General features: G+C 41.3%; 1 protein-coding gene across 1 annotated transcript in view; it reads left to right on the forward strand.

Moving 5' to 3' along the window:
• The window catches only part of LOC309559164 (dynein axonemal heavy chain 3-like), a 480,621-nt gene that overhangs the window by 51,882 nt on the left and 414,795 nt on the right, over positions 1-13,944 (forward strand). Inside the window, exon 5 of the mRNA XM_082262311.1 lies at positions 1,267-1,478. Coding sequence (XP_082118437.1) covers positions 1,267-1,478 — 212 coding nt within the window. The remainder of the gene's footprint in view (positions 1-1,266; positions 1,479-13,944) is intronic.

Consider the following 13,944-nt stretch of genomic DNA (forward strand, 5'->3'; position numbering starts at 1 on the left):
TCCATTCTGGGAGCACATGGCTGCTAATGGATGGATAGGAGGCAGGTGAGAGGGAGCAGCCCAAACTCCCCCCAACCCACCTCCATCCATGACTGGTCTAGTATCTCAAAACTCTAATAGCAATGTTAAGATGGTACAAACGGAAAACGACCAGCTGAGAAGCATACACCTCCAACCCCTTGGTGGATGCAGTGCAAAACACAGATTGGGACTTTTTATGAGGCAATTTGCCTGTATAGCACAGTGCCTCCAAATTTAAAAGTGTTAGGACTGCAGATAAAACAGGGTGCCATGTCGTGGCTCTGCAGCTTACACATGCGTTTGCAAATGCGTGTCAACTAAACCCCTGTTCTTTATTTACATCATGAGACAGGTCTACTTGGTTGGTGGCAGAATGGAGGGTGAGTACATCAGACTGGGGGCTGGCTGGCTTCCATGCACCTCTCTTAATCCTTTTCAATTCGTTTTTATATAAATTCATGGGGCATTAATAGACCCTGGTACCCAGGACACGTGCCTAGTTTTTCTGCTGCTTGGCCCTGGTCTCTTCTGAGATATTAAGGTTATACTGTACGTTCTATGCATTATGCTGTTTTTAAACACATATTTAACTGCTTTTCAATCCAGCTTTTATTTATTTTGTCATTCATAATGTGACATTACGCTTTTTACCAATCATTTGTTGTTCAGCCCCTCAACATTTATTCTGTGTTCCCAGGAGGTGTCCCTGGCCTATTAGAGCCTTAAAATGCATACTGTAACACAAAAATACAGTGCATTATTTGAAATAGATTACTATCTTTCATTGACTCACCACATTTACATTTTGTTGAGTTACAGCATTAGAGGTGCAGTTAATCTATACTGAGTTGCTGTTCATTGGCTACATTCACATGAGCCTTGTTGCTTGCTGGGCACTAACCTTTTATGGGAGTATACTTGTGAATTACTCCAACCATTCATTTTGTGCTGCAATCATTTTGAAAAATATCTGAACCAATTGCATCGATTTACAGAAAATTGCTGATGTGTTATAATCCGTCACAAGGAAATATATTTTTTAAAATTTAGTATAATAAAAAAAAATTCTTTACTGCCATAGATGGTTTAGCAGTAGTATATGATAATGTTGCATAACAGTGATTTTTTATAGCAAAGACAAAGCTAGCATATACAGGGGTCTCAGTAAAGACCTGTAGATAAATACCATTTACTCATAGTGCTGAAAGAATCATAATCTTTCATTTGTCTTGATTTCTTGAACAGGTGCATTCCAGGATTTAAATGCAGATGACATCTCAGAGGAAGTGGGGAATATGTGGAGGACGATGTACAAGCTGGCTAAGACATTTGCTGACATGCTAGGACCCAGGAGGGTAGCAGAGAATGTTAAGCTTAAAATTGACAAGTTTAAAGTGCATCTTCCCATCATCTCTGTCATCTGCAACCGAGGCATGAAAAGTCGCCACTGGGAAGAGGTACAACAATTACTGTAGTTTGCAGTTTACATACAGCTCCATCTATCTAAAAAAACCTTATACCAACTGTGAAATTATTATTGTGGTATACTCAACGAACTCTATATCTGTGCACTTCTTCTTACTCATATCAAAATTAATTTTTATTGTTGCAGTTTTTCAGTAAACATACTTGGACAACTAGATATTACCCATATCTTTATCCACGCATGTTTGAAACACTGGATTTGTCCACTTTCTTAAGGTTTTGGTGGATCTTCAGCATATCTATGTTGGTGCCACCGTAAATGTGTATTTAGGTAAATAAGCAGTGTGTGTCTCCACAGAAAAACATTGCAGAATAGATTTTCTTTTAGAAATACACTTCCCAGCATTGGTTTGAATAGCCATTAAGTCAAAGTGGGGTTGTAGACTGGGAACAAGCAGATGGAAAGTTGCTGACATCAGTGGAGGGTTTCACCTAAAGTTGATGTCCATTGGCAGGGCTGCTGTTAGAAATTATGGGCCCGTACAGCCTACCTGACGGGGCCCCTTCAACCACGCCCTTGACCCCACCCCTGTCCCCGCCCCTGACCCCGTCTGGAAACAAAATGCAGGTTTGTTACTGTTTACATATGTGTGCTGGGCCAACGTGTAAGTTTGCAATTGTGCATAAGCACCGAAGAGCAGGGGCAGTTTAAATGTATTTTTAATTTTATTTTACTAAAAATTTAAAAAAGTCACACTGTATCTATTTTTTTTTCTTTCTTTTTTTGCTTTTACAAGGAATAAAAATCATTCATTGTGATAACATGGGCCATAACAGGTCCTCTTTTTGAGAGATGTGGGGTCTTTTAGACCCCATATCTGTCCTCTGGCCTCCAAAGCATCTGATTAAACCAAGATGGGTTTGATCAGATGCTTGTTCAAGCTGGTAATGGCTACGTCAGACAGAAACCAGAAGTGAAATCCTTGTTGCTTCGGGTTTTTGACATCACACAGTGGGCCGAACGACATCCATCCCTCTCACTGTGTCCCAGGAACCGAATGCTACTAGTCGCATCTTAAAGGCAGGGGTGGGACCCCTTTCCATGACCTGTAAAAGTAATCCAGGGGCTTCTTAGCCACTAGGTTTACATTTACTTTGTGCAGAATTGCTGGGGCTAAAAAATGATCTCTCCATCATTGCTGCAGTGATGACCCAAATATCACCCTTCCAATCTCGTGACGTACTGGTATGTCGATGGACAGGAAGTGGTTAAAGGAGATGGGTTTGGGGGTGGTAAAAATTCAGCTCCACTGCACTTTTACTGCTCCCCCAACTGAAGTGTAAAGAAGCATCTCACTGTCTTATGATCATTAGCATTACAAAAATCATGTCACATAGCAGCTTGCTGACTTTGTTAACTTATGGCTGTACTGAGTGTTACAGACTGTAACCCAGCACAGCCATAACAAAGTTAGCACCCCCAGCAGAGCCATGATAGAGCACAAGCTTACTGCGCTGCCTGTGATAATTTTTGTAATGCTAATGATAACCTGCTGTGCTGGGAGATACACAATAGGACACAGTGAGGATTCTATGCTCTATTATTCACTCACTGTGTCCATTGCAGGCACAATCTTCTTCAGATGCTCCCTGTCAGCCTCCTCACATCTCAGTAAGTGAGAACTGGAGGAGGGCTCTGGCAGAAAAACATAGTATCACTCCGCCGGCCGGGACTAATTGAGTAGCAGGGCAGCATGGTGTACATGCTCCCCAAAAATGAGGAAATAGCCCCTCCTCTGTGCGCACCTGGGCCCCTCTGTTAACCTGATGGGGCCCAGGAAAATGGTATAACCCCGCTCCATAAACAAGTAGGAGCGGGGAGTAAGTTTAGCAAGCTCAATTTTTCTATTTTTTTATTTAATGCAGCAACAAACCATAATGCATCCCGGGCCCGGTACAACAGGGCTGGTTGTACAGCCCTATCAGTGGCCCTGTCCATAGGCGCATATACAGTATGTAGGGTTGGACTGGGACACTGGGACCCACCAGAAAAAGTTTGGTTTTGGGGCCTGCTTGCCTAATCATTCAATTGTTTTCAAAACAGCGCAACAGTGTTCATCCAGCAAAATTGCTTTTTATTCCTGATACCACAAAATGACATGTAAAAAAATCATATTTGTAGTTTATCACACATTGGTGCACTTATTGCAAATCTGCATACAAGGGAGAAGAAATGTTTGCTTCTTTAAAATATATACAATGCTACAGGTATACAACACCAAATGTTTGCATCTTTCAGTTATTTGCTTAATCTTAAAATCAGTTCAAGAATAAAATATGTAGTTGAGCTCTTATTTCCTCTAACACTAGCCTGCAGCCAATGAGCACAGGTAGACATGCCTGTGTTAAAAAAAAAAAATGTATTATAATAGTCCAAGCTCAAATCAATAGACAAAAGTATTTTGTCATTTTTTTTTTTAGGTGGCTGTGCAAGGAAAGCCCTCTTTAGAAAACTCACAATAAATCAAATGTGTAATGGCTACTGTTTTGGCTAATTTAATACCTCACTTATTCCTTTGATCCAATCTGGGATTATAAATATGATAAGTGATCGAAAGCTTTTATCTACATAGAAATCAGGCCTTGCTGTATGTCTGTCATTAATAAGAATATTATTAATGAATAACGGCTGTGCTAAATAAAAGAAAAAATAAAATCCAATTTATTTATACAGAAGAGAAGCTAGTCACTGATCAAATATAATGAACTTCAAAGTAAGTAAGTAGTACAACAAAAAGAATGATGTTACAATAGAACTACAAAATGCTATCAATATGTTAAGACAACTTGCAGGATGGAAAAGTTGCAGAAAAGAGGAACAAAAAGTAATGATACGTTACGCAGACCTCCTGGTTATCTGAAGTCTGGGTTCAAAAAGACAAAGAGGGAGGTCTTTGTTGCTTACATACCCCCCTCTCTGCCCAAAGCCCTTTAAGATAAGATAAGGTTATCCTCCATGTATATAACATAAATTGCCTTTCTGTTAGTTCTGTCCAATGAGAGAAGAGTAAGAGGATGACTAGATCTGCTGCCTTCACTATAGGAGCCTTACAGGAGTCTGAACTAATTTTTACTGGCACAGGAACCTCCATCTCATTGAGTACTCATACAACTGTCACATGGATCTTTCCTCGGCATTTCCAGGGATACCAGTGTTTGGGATCAATAACTGGGGTATTTATTTCTGGGAACATGTCATTTGTCATTTGCATAAATGTACTACAGCCTTCATCGAATGCGTTGCAGAAAGGCCACACAAATGTGCATCGAAATTTAAGTGTAAATCCAGATCATATCCTTGGGGATCCTGCCAGTCTGCAGTCATATAGAACCAAAGAATGTAGCCCCAGTAGAACTTTTATGGCAGTTAGCAACCAGGTAGATAGAGTACGGTAAAGTAAAATCTTAGAATGGCATTTAAACATAGTGTAAAATAGTGATAACAATCACAGAGTACAAAATTTAAACCACAGAAAATCATACAATATTAGATCCAATACCCTAGTTGAGGATCCCCAGGTGGGTCTCCTAGAGTTGAAGACCAGACCAAATATGGGTTCACAGGAAGATTCTCGACATGCTTCGGGAACTATAACAAAAATTCCTTCTTCAGGGAAATGTCCAAGCAGGGTATATTGGTCTAGGGGTATAATAATAATATGTAAGTATACATATACAAAGTGTATAGATTTCTAAGAGTTGAAACAGTTTCACTGCAGACAAATCAAACAAAACAGCAGGGAATTTCAGGTACTCACAATATATGGTTATTTAGGCAAAACACAGTGGTGGTTGTTTCTTGGATGTGCCTCACCACTTAGCGCTAACAAATTGGGTAGTGGATAAGGTAATACCTAACCCACACACCTACAGTGGGCAAGTCAAGGCCAGATGTGATATAGCCAATGGTGTCATCTGTTGGTGCTCACAAGGAACGCATGAGAAGGAAACCTAACCTGGAGATGTTAGCAGAGATACTTTCATGTGGAGGGTGTAATTGGAACAGCCAGGTCCTAAGGAAGGCATATGTATAAGTGTTAATGTGATGCCCTAATCTCTAGACACATGTGGTAGTATATAGTGGGTGGTGAGAGTATTGGGATGTGTGGGAAGCAGAGTTGTACTCGAAACCCATACTTGAGTAAAAGTACAAGTGCTCAATCAAAAAGTGACTTGAGTAGAAGTACTAAAGTATTCAACATTTTTTGTACTTAAGTATTGCAAGTAGTTTTTTTTTTTTATTTTGCTACTCAAGTACTGAAAGTAAAAGTACCAGTAGTTTTGAAAAAAAATTGCTACTCAAGTACTGAAAGTAAAAGTACAAGTTCTGTGTTATGTAGTTATTAAAGAAAGAAGTCAAAAGTTTGAACATCATATTTTTTATTATTTCAAATGCAGCTTTTATTTATACATACAGTAGCTTTTATTTTCGTATGCGCTGATAATACACATGTTTTGAGCTTCATGAAACCTGCCATCTACTGTTCTGACAGTGGTAGTTTTTATAATTGTAACGAGTAACTATGCAGCACAAAAAAAAATATCGGAGTAGAAGTATTGAAATCATTGAAAAAATGTAGTGAAGTAAAAGTGGAAGTAGGAGAAAAAAATTCTACTCTAGGAAAGTACAGATACCGCCTTTCGGTACTTAAGTACAGTAGTGAAGTAGTTCTACTTAGTTACTATACATCTCTGGTGGGAAGAGAGGAGAGGATGAGAGTTACATAGTTAGTGAGGTTGAAAAAAGACATCAGTCCATCCAGTTCAACCTATGATGTGTGTGTGTGTTTGCTGTTAACCAAGGACACAAGGAACGAACAGAAAAACACAAATAACAAACAGCAGAGATCGGGACAAAAAAGGGGGGAGGAGGGGAAAGGAAGGGAAAAAAGGAAAGGAAAAGAGAATGAAAGGGGAGGGAACAGAGAAAGAGAAAGGACACTAGACAAAGACACAAGAAAAGAGAGGGAAGTAAAGGGGAAGGAAGGGTGGGGGGAGAGAAGGAAAAGAAAAGTAAAGAGAGGGAAAGGAAGGAGTGTGAAGAAGAGGAAGGGGAGAAAAAAGGGAGGGGGGAAGAAATATAAAAGAGAGAAAGGGAGGGGTGGGGGAAGAGAAAAGAGAAGATGGGAGAAAACATGAAAAAAGAGTGGAAAGACAAGCCACAACCGTGAGAGGGAAGAAAATATGCAGGAAAGTTACAGAATGGGGAAAAGAACAGACGGAACATAGAGGACAGAGAACAGACAAGGTGGGAGGAAGAGATGAAAAGAGAGAAAGAAGGATGTAAGAGGGGAACATGATAATATGCGATCCAGCTGGTAGGGCAGCACACATGAATAGGTGAATACAGTAATAACAATGCAGAGGAGACCTGGACCTTCATACTTACAGGTAGATATAACTCTGCTACATAACAGCTTGCCGGTGGGTGGGAGACAGGTCAATGCCCATTAATGAGTAGGAAACCACCCATATATAGGGAGAAGTAATGAGTGGGTCCATCCCATAGGTCCTGCTGTGAACCCATGGGCAGGACAGTGGTGGGGAAATCTGGCGGGTCCCTCAGATGTAGACTTAGTGGATCGGCATGCACGGCGATACCTAGGTCAGCATGCACTTTGCGGTGACATCAGAAGTCTGAGGAGCACCGACGCGCATAGGAAGGCCGGTTCATCACCTGGTGACAGGGGGTGGAGACATATAGGCAATAAATGGTGCCCTCTAGTGGTGCCAGCCAGCAATGCACCAGATCTGGCCATATTACCATAGGCCCCAAGTGCCAACACATAGCACTGTGGGGCCCACGCGTGCCGGGGAGCTGCAACGAACGATAGGGACACTTGGGGGTAAAAAGGAAACAGAAGCACATCCTTACAATAAACAGTAAACTGTGATAGCTAAAGGGCTAAAGGCAACAATATGCAGCAGATATGTGCTGGGTTACTCAAGGAAACATAAAAGAAAAACAAAAACAGATGTAAACACATGACGTATGAGCAACCGATAATAACATCACATTAAATCTGCCAAATATAATATATACTTCAGGAGATGATATGAACAGAAGGAGGAAAAGGGAATCAGAGGTACAGAGCCAGAGGACAAGGGGAGCTTGTTCACCTGCACATGCATAACTGTATATAAATATAAGTATAGAAACAATAGTAAAATACAGTGTAAGTAATAACCTACTACTCAATATTCTAAATACATTGGAGGAGTTGTGTTGTGGAAACCTCTATGGCTGAATTCCTCATGTGGATGGTATATGACCATGGATTTTAGAATCAAAGATCTCTTTCAAAGCCTCCTGAAGAGAATCCTTGAAGGAATGACTTAAAATTGAAGGCCTCATTGAGGCAAGGAGGTAAAGTGGCATTCAGGTCAGAGATGCACCTCAGATCGCGATGGAGGAGGGACATGTTAAGGTCCCCACCCTGAGGCTGAGGTGGACTTAGTCTAGGGCCAAGAATGACACTCAAGGGAAGCAGCCAGCATGGACATAAGCGGCATGTCTCTGCCGCGTGCTTTGTATGTTGCTGTAGATGCGTTGCCAGAATTTCTGGACGGTCTTACCCACATAAAAGCACCCACATTCACATTGCAAGAGGTAAATTACCCTTGCCGTCTGGCAATTGACAGTGTTTGGGAGTAAATGTGCGGCCATTAGGTAGTCACATCTGTCCTCTTGTGTCAATGAATTGGCAATGTGTGCAAGAGCCACAAGGAAAGGTTCCTAGGAGTTTTCATGAATCATCGCGTGTGTGCCCTCGATACTCACTTTGAACCAACTGGTCACCCACAGAGGACACTCTTCTGTAGGTGATCGGGGGGGGTCGGAGGAACAAACTGTCCCATGGCAGGATCAGGTGTTAGCAAATGCCTGTACTTACATAGAACTCGTCTGACCTTTTTGTGTTCGGGTTGAATATTTGGTGATAATTCTAGTGGTGTCAGCAGTTTGTACCTTCAGTCTACAGTCATATGCACACCTCTCATTTGTTCATTCATTGGCCTTCCATTATTCAACTCATTCACTCTAGGCAGATCCACACCATTGCATAAGTCACCCCCACTTCCATGGGTTTGGACTGTTGAAAGCCAAGGACTGATTTGGGGGCTAATAAGTCAATAAAATCAATAAAATAATGACCCTCTTTTTTGGGGAAACAAGTCTTACTTGCAACACAAATGCATGTATGGACAGTCTTGGCTGTAAATCCAGGGCATCATACTGTTTGTTTTTAGCCTCGGTCCCAATTTTTAGGATTACAGGGTTTGTATATTTGACAGAGAGAGTCACATTTACTCATTCTGCTGTCTCTATTAGGCCATATCTGCACACAATTTCCTGCAACAGTTTAATTGCAGTGACTGAAGCAGTAGCATTTGCAACAGGCGGGGCTTCTACCCATCAGTCTACACATACTAGTACAAATTGGAATTGTTTACATTTTGGCAATTGAATGTAATCAACCTGCAGTCTCTGGAAGGGATACTGTGCTTTGGGCAAATGCCTAATTGGGGTTTTTACAAGCCTCCCAGGATTATGTATCTGACATGCTTTGCACCCTTGACAGTATCTCTCCGTAACAATGGTGAATCCAGTCACCACCCAATGAGATGTGATTGTGGAGACTATTGCTCCTTTGGACAGATGAGAGGGACCGTGAGATGCCTCAGCCAAATATGGATACAGTGCTGAAGGGGCACAGTACCTTCCTTCTCATGGGCCTAAAGTCCATCTGTTTCTTTACATCCCTGGTTTAGCCACTTCTGTTTTGTCTTTTCATTGGTTTGTACTTGCATTTTTTTTAAAACATTCAAATATACCTGTTAAGGATATTCCCAAGTGAAACATCATTTGTGCCTTTGGTGTTTGCTGCACATTTTAGGACTGCTATTTCATCTGGGAATCAAAGCATCTCAAAGACTTTCTTAATGAACACTGTTTTATAGGTTTTTCACAGGAGGTCAAAAAGCCTCACAGTTTCCATAGTTGGTCAAAATAATGACATATTCCAAAAGAATATCTTGAGTCTGTGCATACATTGAGTTTTTTCCTTTCCCTAATATGCAAGCTTGCATCAGAGCTATAAGCTCTGCCACCTGGGCTGACTGATGCCCAGGTAGTTTGCCTTGGAAATGGATTTCTTCTTTGGTGACTACTGAATACTCAGTATTAGGATGCTCTTTTTCAGTATAGAAGTGGGACCCATCTACAAAAACAGTGAGGTCAGCATTTTGCATGGGGTGTCTTTTATTCTCTGTGCTTCAATTAAGTGATCTTCCATTTTCTGCATTATAGTCATGACTTTCTACTACACCTTCTATCCGTGCGGGGCGTGGCGTCAAGATTGACGTCGGCGTTCCGACACGTGCAGGCCATCAGTGTTCTCATATAGGGATGGCTGCTTCCGGCTACCATAGCCAAGTGTCAGTCCTTCTTTTGTTTGAACAGCCATGTGACGTTGGGGGCCATTCCTTTTCTACATCTTGACCCAGGTATACTTCTTTCTTTTCTTGATATTTTGTTATCCTCACGTCCCTCTTTCGGGCTATGGTGGTCAGCCACTTTACAATATTCATGCACTTTATTTTCATCACTATCGGGCCAAATATTCCACTTGTTCCTCTTTGGCACTCACTGCCTGGGCTCATTTGTCCCATCCCTTTTCTGTTGGCATTTTTTCACTGTCATTTCAATACTCATTTTTCTTTCTTCTTTTCATTTTTTCCCCCTTTCTCCATTCCATTTTTATTTGCACACTCTTCATTCTCTTCTTACCACTGTGGTTTATGTACTTCTCAGTACCTTATTATTTTCATTTTCTATTTTTTCATTCACTCCACGGATAAGCCTCCTAGGTGCTTGGTTCTCTGATATGGGGATTTCACTGTATCTCACCACTACTAGAATAATACCTACAGCTACATATTGACCATTACCTTACTATTGTATTATCTTATTACTTTTTTAGTATGCTATTTTGGATGAGCGGCTGAGCTATCCGTACCCCCATATGTGGACCCACATGACCCACGCAATTGATACACACCTTCTGACGTGTGCAGGCTTTGCCCCCTCAGCTCCCGTGTCAGGCACATCCTCTGATGGCACGCTATCTCACACACTCTATGACTCTTATTGGAATACATTTGTGAGTTTAATTTTTAAAGGGTTGGATTTATAGAGCTATTTACTAGCTATATACTAGATTACCTTACATACATATGTATATATCACATTCTTTTTAGATACATGAATCACACCTGCTCCTGATGAAGTGTTTACTCACGAAACGCGTTGAGTTTTTTAGGAAATCATTCCTTTTACCATCTTTTATTTGTCATGTACTCAATTGTACTGTTGTTCCATACCTGTATGCATCATGTATATTCATGTTTGTACCCAATATGAATACATGTATATCATCATCCATTCATCAGTGCTTATGTCTTTACTGCTCCATCTATGTGTTATCCACACCCTTTTATTTTATCCTCCATGTACGTTATTACCATCTATTTTTTGATCAATAAAAAATTTACATTGATCTGACATCCCCTTTTTTATTCCTTTTTTTGGATGTGTCTATATTCATGTTAGTCACTAAGGGCCACACACCTCATGTAAAGTCCCAAACTGCTTGCTATTCTACTTCACCTTGCAGTGCCTCTGGTAGCAGTGTAGCTGGATTTAATTTTGCACACCTTTTGAGTGAAATATTTGTTGTATTTGGTCAGTCTCGCTGAAGAAATGTGCTTTGTGTTCAGGTTCTGTATGACCATGTGAACCTAATGGGGTACATAAACTTCCAACGGGTTCCCTAGCACAATGTCCGCAGTCTTGGTCAGCATCTCAGCAGCTGCTGCTACTGCCCTCAGGCAAGGTGCCATCGCATTGACAACTGTGTCCATCTGACAACTGTAATAGCCAATGGGCTTGTCATGTTCTCCATGGTCCTGTGTCCGAACTCCAGCAGCCTGGCCTCTGGACTCGTGACAGTAAAGTCATAATCCCTGGGTATAGTCTGACAGACCCAAAACGGGGGCTTTACTGATTGCAGCTTTCAAGGTCTGAATAGTATGCATTTGCTCTTCACTGAGTTCTAGTTTCCCCTCTATGTTTACAAAGACATAGAGTGGCCAACAAACCTTGGACATTTCTGGTATCCATTGTCGGCAATATCCAACCAACCCTATGAATCCCCTCAATTGTTTTGCATTTTGTCGCATTTTGCTATTCATAATAGCTTTCTTTCAGTTTTTGTTGTGTTTTTTCCTTGGGAGATGCAATGTTTTATTGAAACTCGGAGGGGGATACTCTGCTTCCCTCCTCTCCAAGGTGATTAAACAGGGAGATAGTGGCATCTCTACATGCCTCTCAGGTGTCTACTCCAAACAGCAAGTCATTTAGATACTGAAGTAGAGTGATACCCTCCGGGCAGTGCCACCTGGCATTCTTTCAATGCTTTGCTGTACTCATTTGGGCTAGATACCATGCCCTGGGGCAATCTAGTCCAGACATACAGGTGTCCTTCAAAGGCATCCTTCAAATTAAAAACTGTGAAATATTGATTAGAAGGGATGATGTTACTCAGAATAGTGTGAGGGTTTGGTACCACTGGAGCATGTTCTTGGATGATTTTGTTAATTGCCCTCAGGTCTTGCATCATCTGGTAAATGTTTCAGCCTGTTTTTTTCACAAGGTACAATGGGGCATTAGCTGGGGAACTCACTTTCACAATTACCCTCCAATTATGCCAGTTTCAATGGATAATGAGGCAACCTAGGAATGATAGCACCTGGTTTTAGCTTGATCTTAAAAGGGGGGCAGCTGATGTCCTGTGTTTCCCTCTATAGCCCAATTATCTGGATTTATGTTTTCTGATAAATCACTGGACGAGCTCTCTGCAAAATTTGTGTCTGGTTCCAATTGACACAAGGCAATGATGCTATTCCAAGTTTCTACCATTTGGTGTTGGTCAGGAAGGGATGTTTACTTCCACTTCATCTTCAGTATATTGTATGTGTGCTCTCATTTGGGAGAGCAAATCTTTTCCTAGCAAATTGCAAAGAACTGAATCACTCAAGAGCAGGGAGGCTTCGGTTTGAAAGAGTCCAATTCAAACTTTTGTGGGAGTGGTTTCCGATAGGGGTTTTTGATTGTATTTAGAATGGGAAGATTTATCTAATTGGAAACAGAATGAGCAACCTCGGTGTCTACTAAACAATTCATGGTGTTATTATTTAATTGCATTTGTACATAAGCACTTCCTTGCTCATTAGTCGAGATTACAGGTAACATCGGGAGCTCTCCCCCTCACTTGGAGTCTCTTCTATATTCCCTCTCAGGTCATGGTGGCCTACTTTGTCTTGGAGCTTTACACTCCCTCTTGAAATGTCCGGGTCTGTTGCAGTTGATGCAGACAGATTTCTTTTTTGGTTTTAGGCCAAGATCTGCACTGTTCGACTGATGCAGATTATTTGAGGGTTCTGTGACTCCCAATCAGCTATACTTTCAATAGCAGTTGCAAGTAACAACAAGAAGGAGAGGGGCTCATCTCTGCAGTCTGGATTTGCAGTCATCAATTGTTCCCTGATTTTTTCCTCTCAACCCAGTAATAAAGCTGTGTATCAATACGAGTAATAGAGCACTGTTAGTAATGTCCCCACCAGCCAATTCCACAGCTTGTTTAAAGTGATTGTAGTAAGTCATACAATCTTTCTTTGGTCCTTGGGTCACTCCTGACACCTTGGTCCAAGACTGAGAAGGATAGACTATTGTAATCAACTATGCCAGCTTTATAGTGAGTACACATCCTTGATGGCTGAAATCAACATACAGGGTCTGTGGAATATTAGTTTTACTGAGGATTTAATCAAAGTCCCCGTCTCCACAAACCCTTTTCATTATTTGAAGCATATCACTCCAATTTGGATTGTAGCTTGCCTGGATGTCCAGCAGCTCTTTGACAAATTTAATTGGATCAGTCCTTGGATGGGAGATAACACTCAGAAATCCCTTCACCTCAGAGGGAGTCCAAGGTACGTGGTTTGTCATTTTTCCAGTGGTATCACAAACTACCTGTTCTCTTACGGGATAGACAGATATGTCATCTGAAAAAGATTGGTTGGTTGGTTGGTCTTTTGTGATTGTGTCACAAAATCCCAGTAAGACTGGGGAAGATTGTTGCTGCCAAGCAGGAGTATTTTATCCAACAGCAAAGTGCCCTGAGGGGTGGCATTAACAGTCCCATGGTATATAGGTGTGTCCACATTGGGTGTTACCATTTCTCTGTTAGTGTGACACCACGCATGTCATTGCTGTGGGGTACTTGTCATTTGGGGGCGTAAAGGTACATAAGCAGGACTGCCAGTATTGATCTCAGCAGCAGAATTGCTCTTTAACTGCTGTCTAGGGGAGAATGCTGG

This window comes from Pelophylax lessonae (genome assembly GCF_965119305.1).
Source record: "Pelophylax lessonae genome assembly, chromosome: 6".
In the NCBI taxonomy this organism is placed as follows: domain Eukaryota; kingdom Metazoa; phylum Chordata; class Amphibia; order Anura; family Ranidae; genus Pelophylax; species Pelophylax lessonae.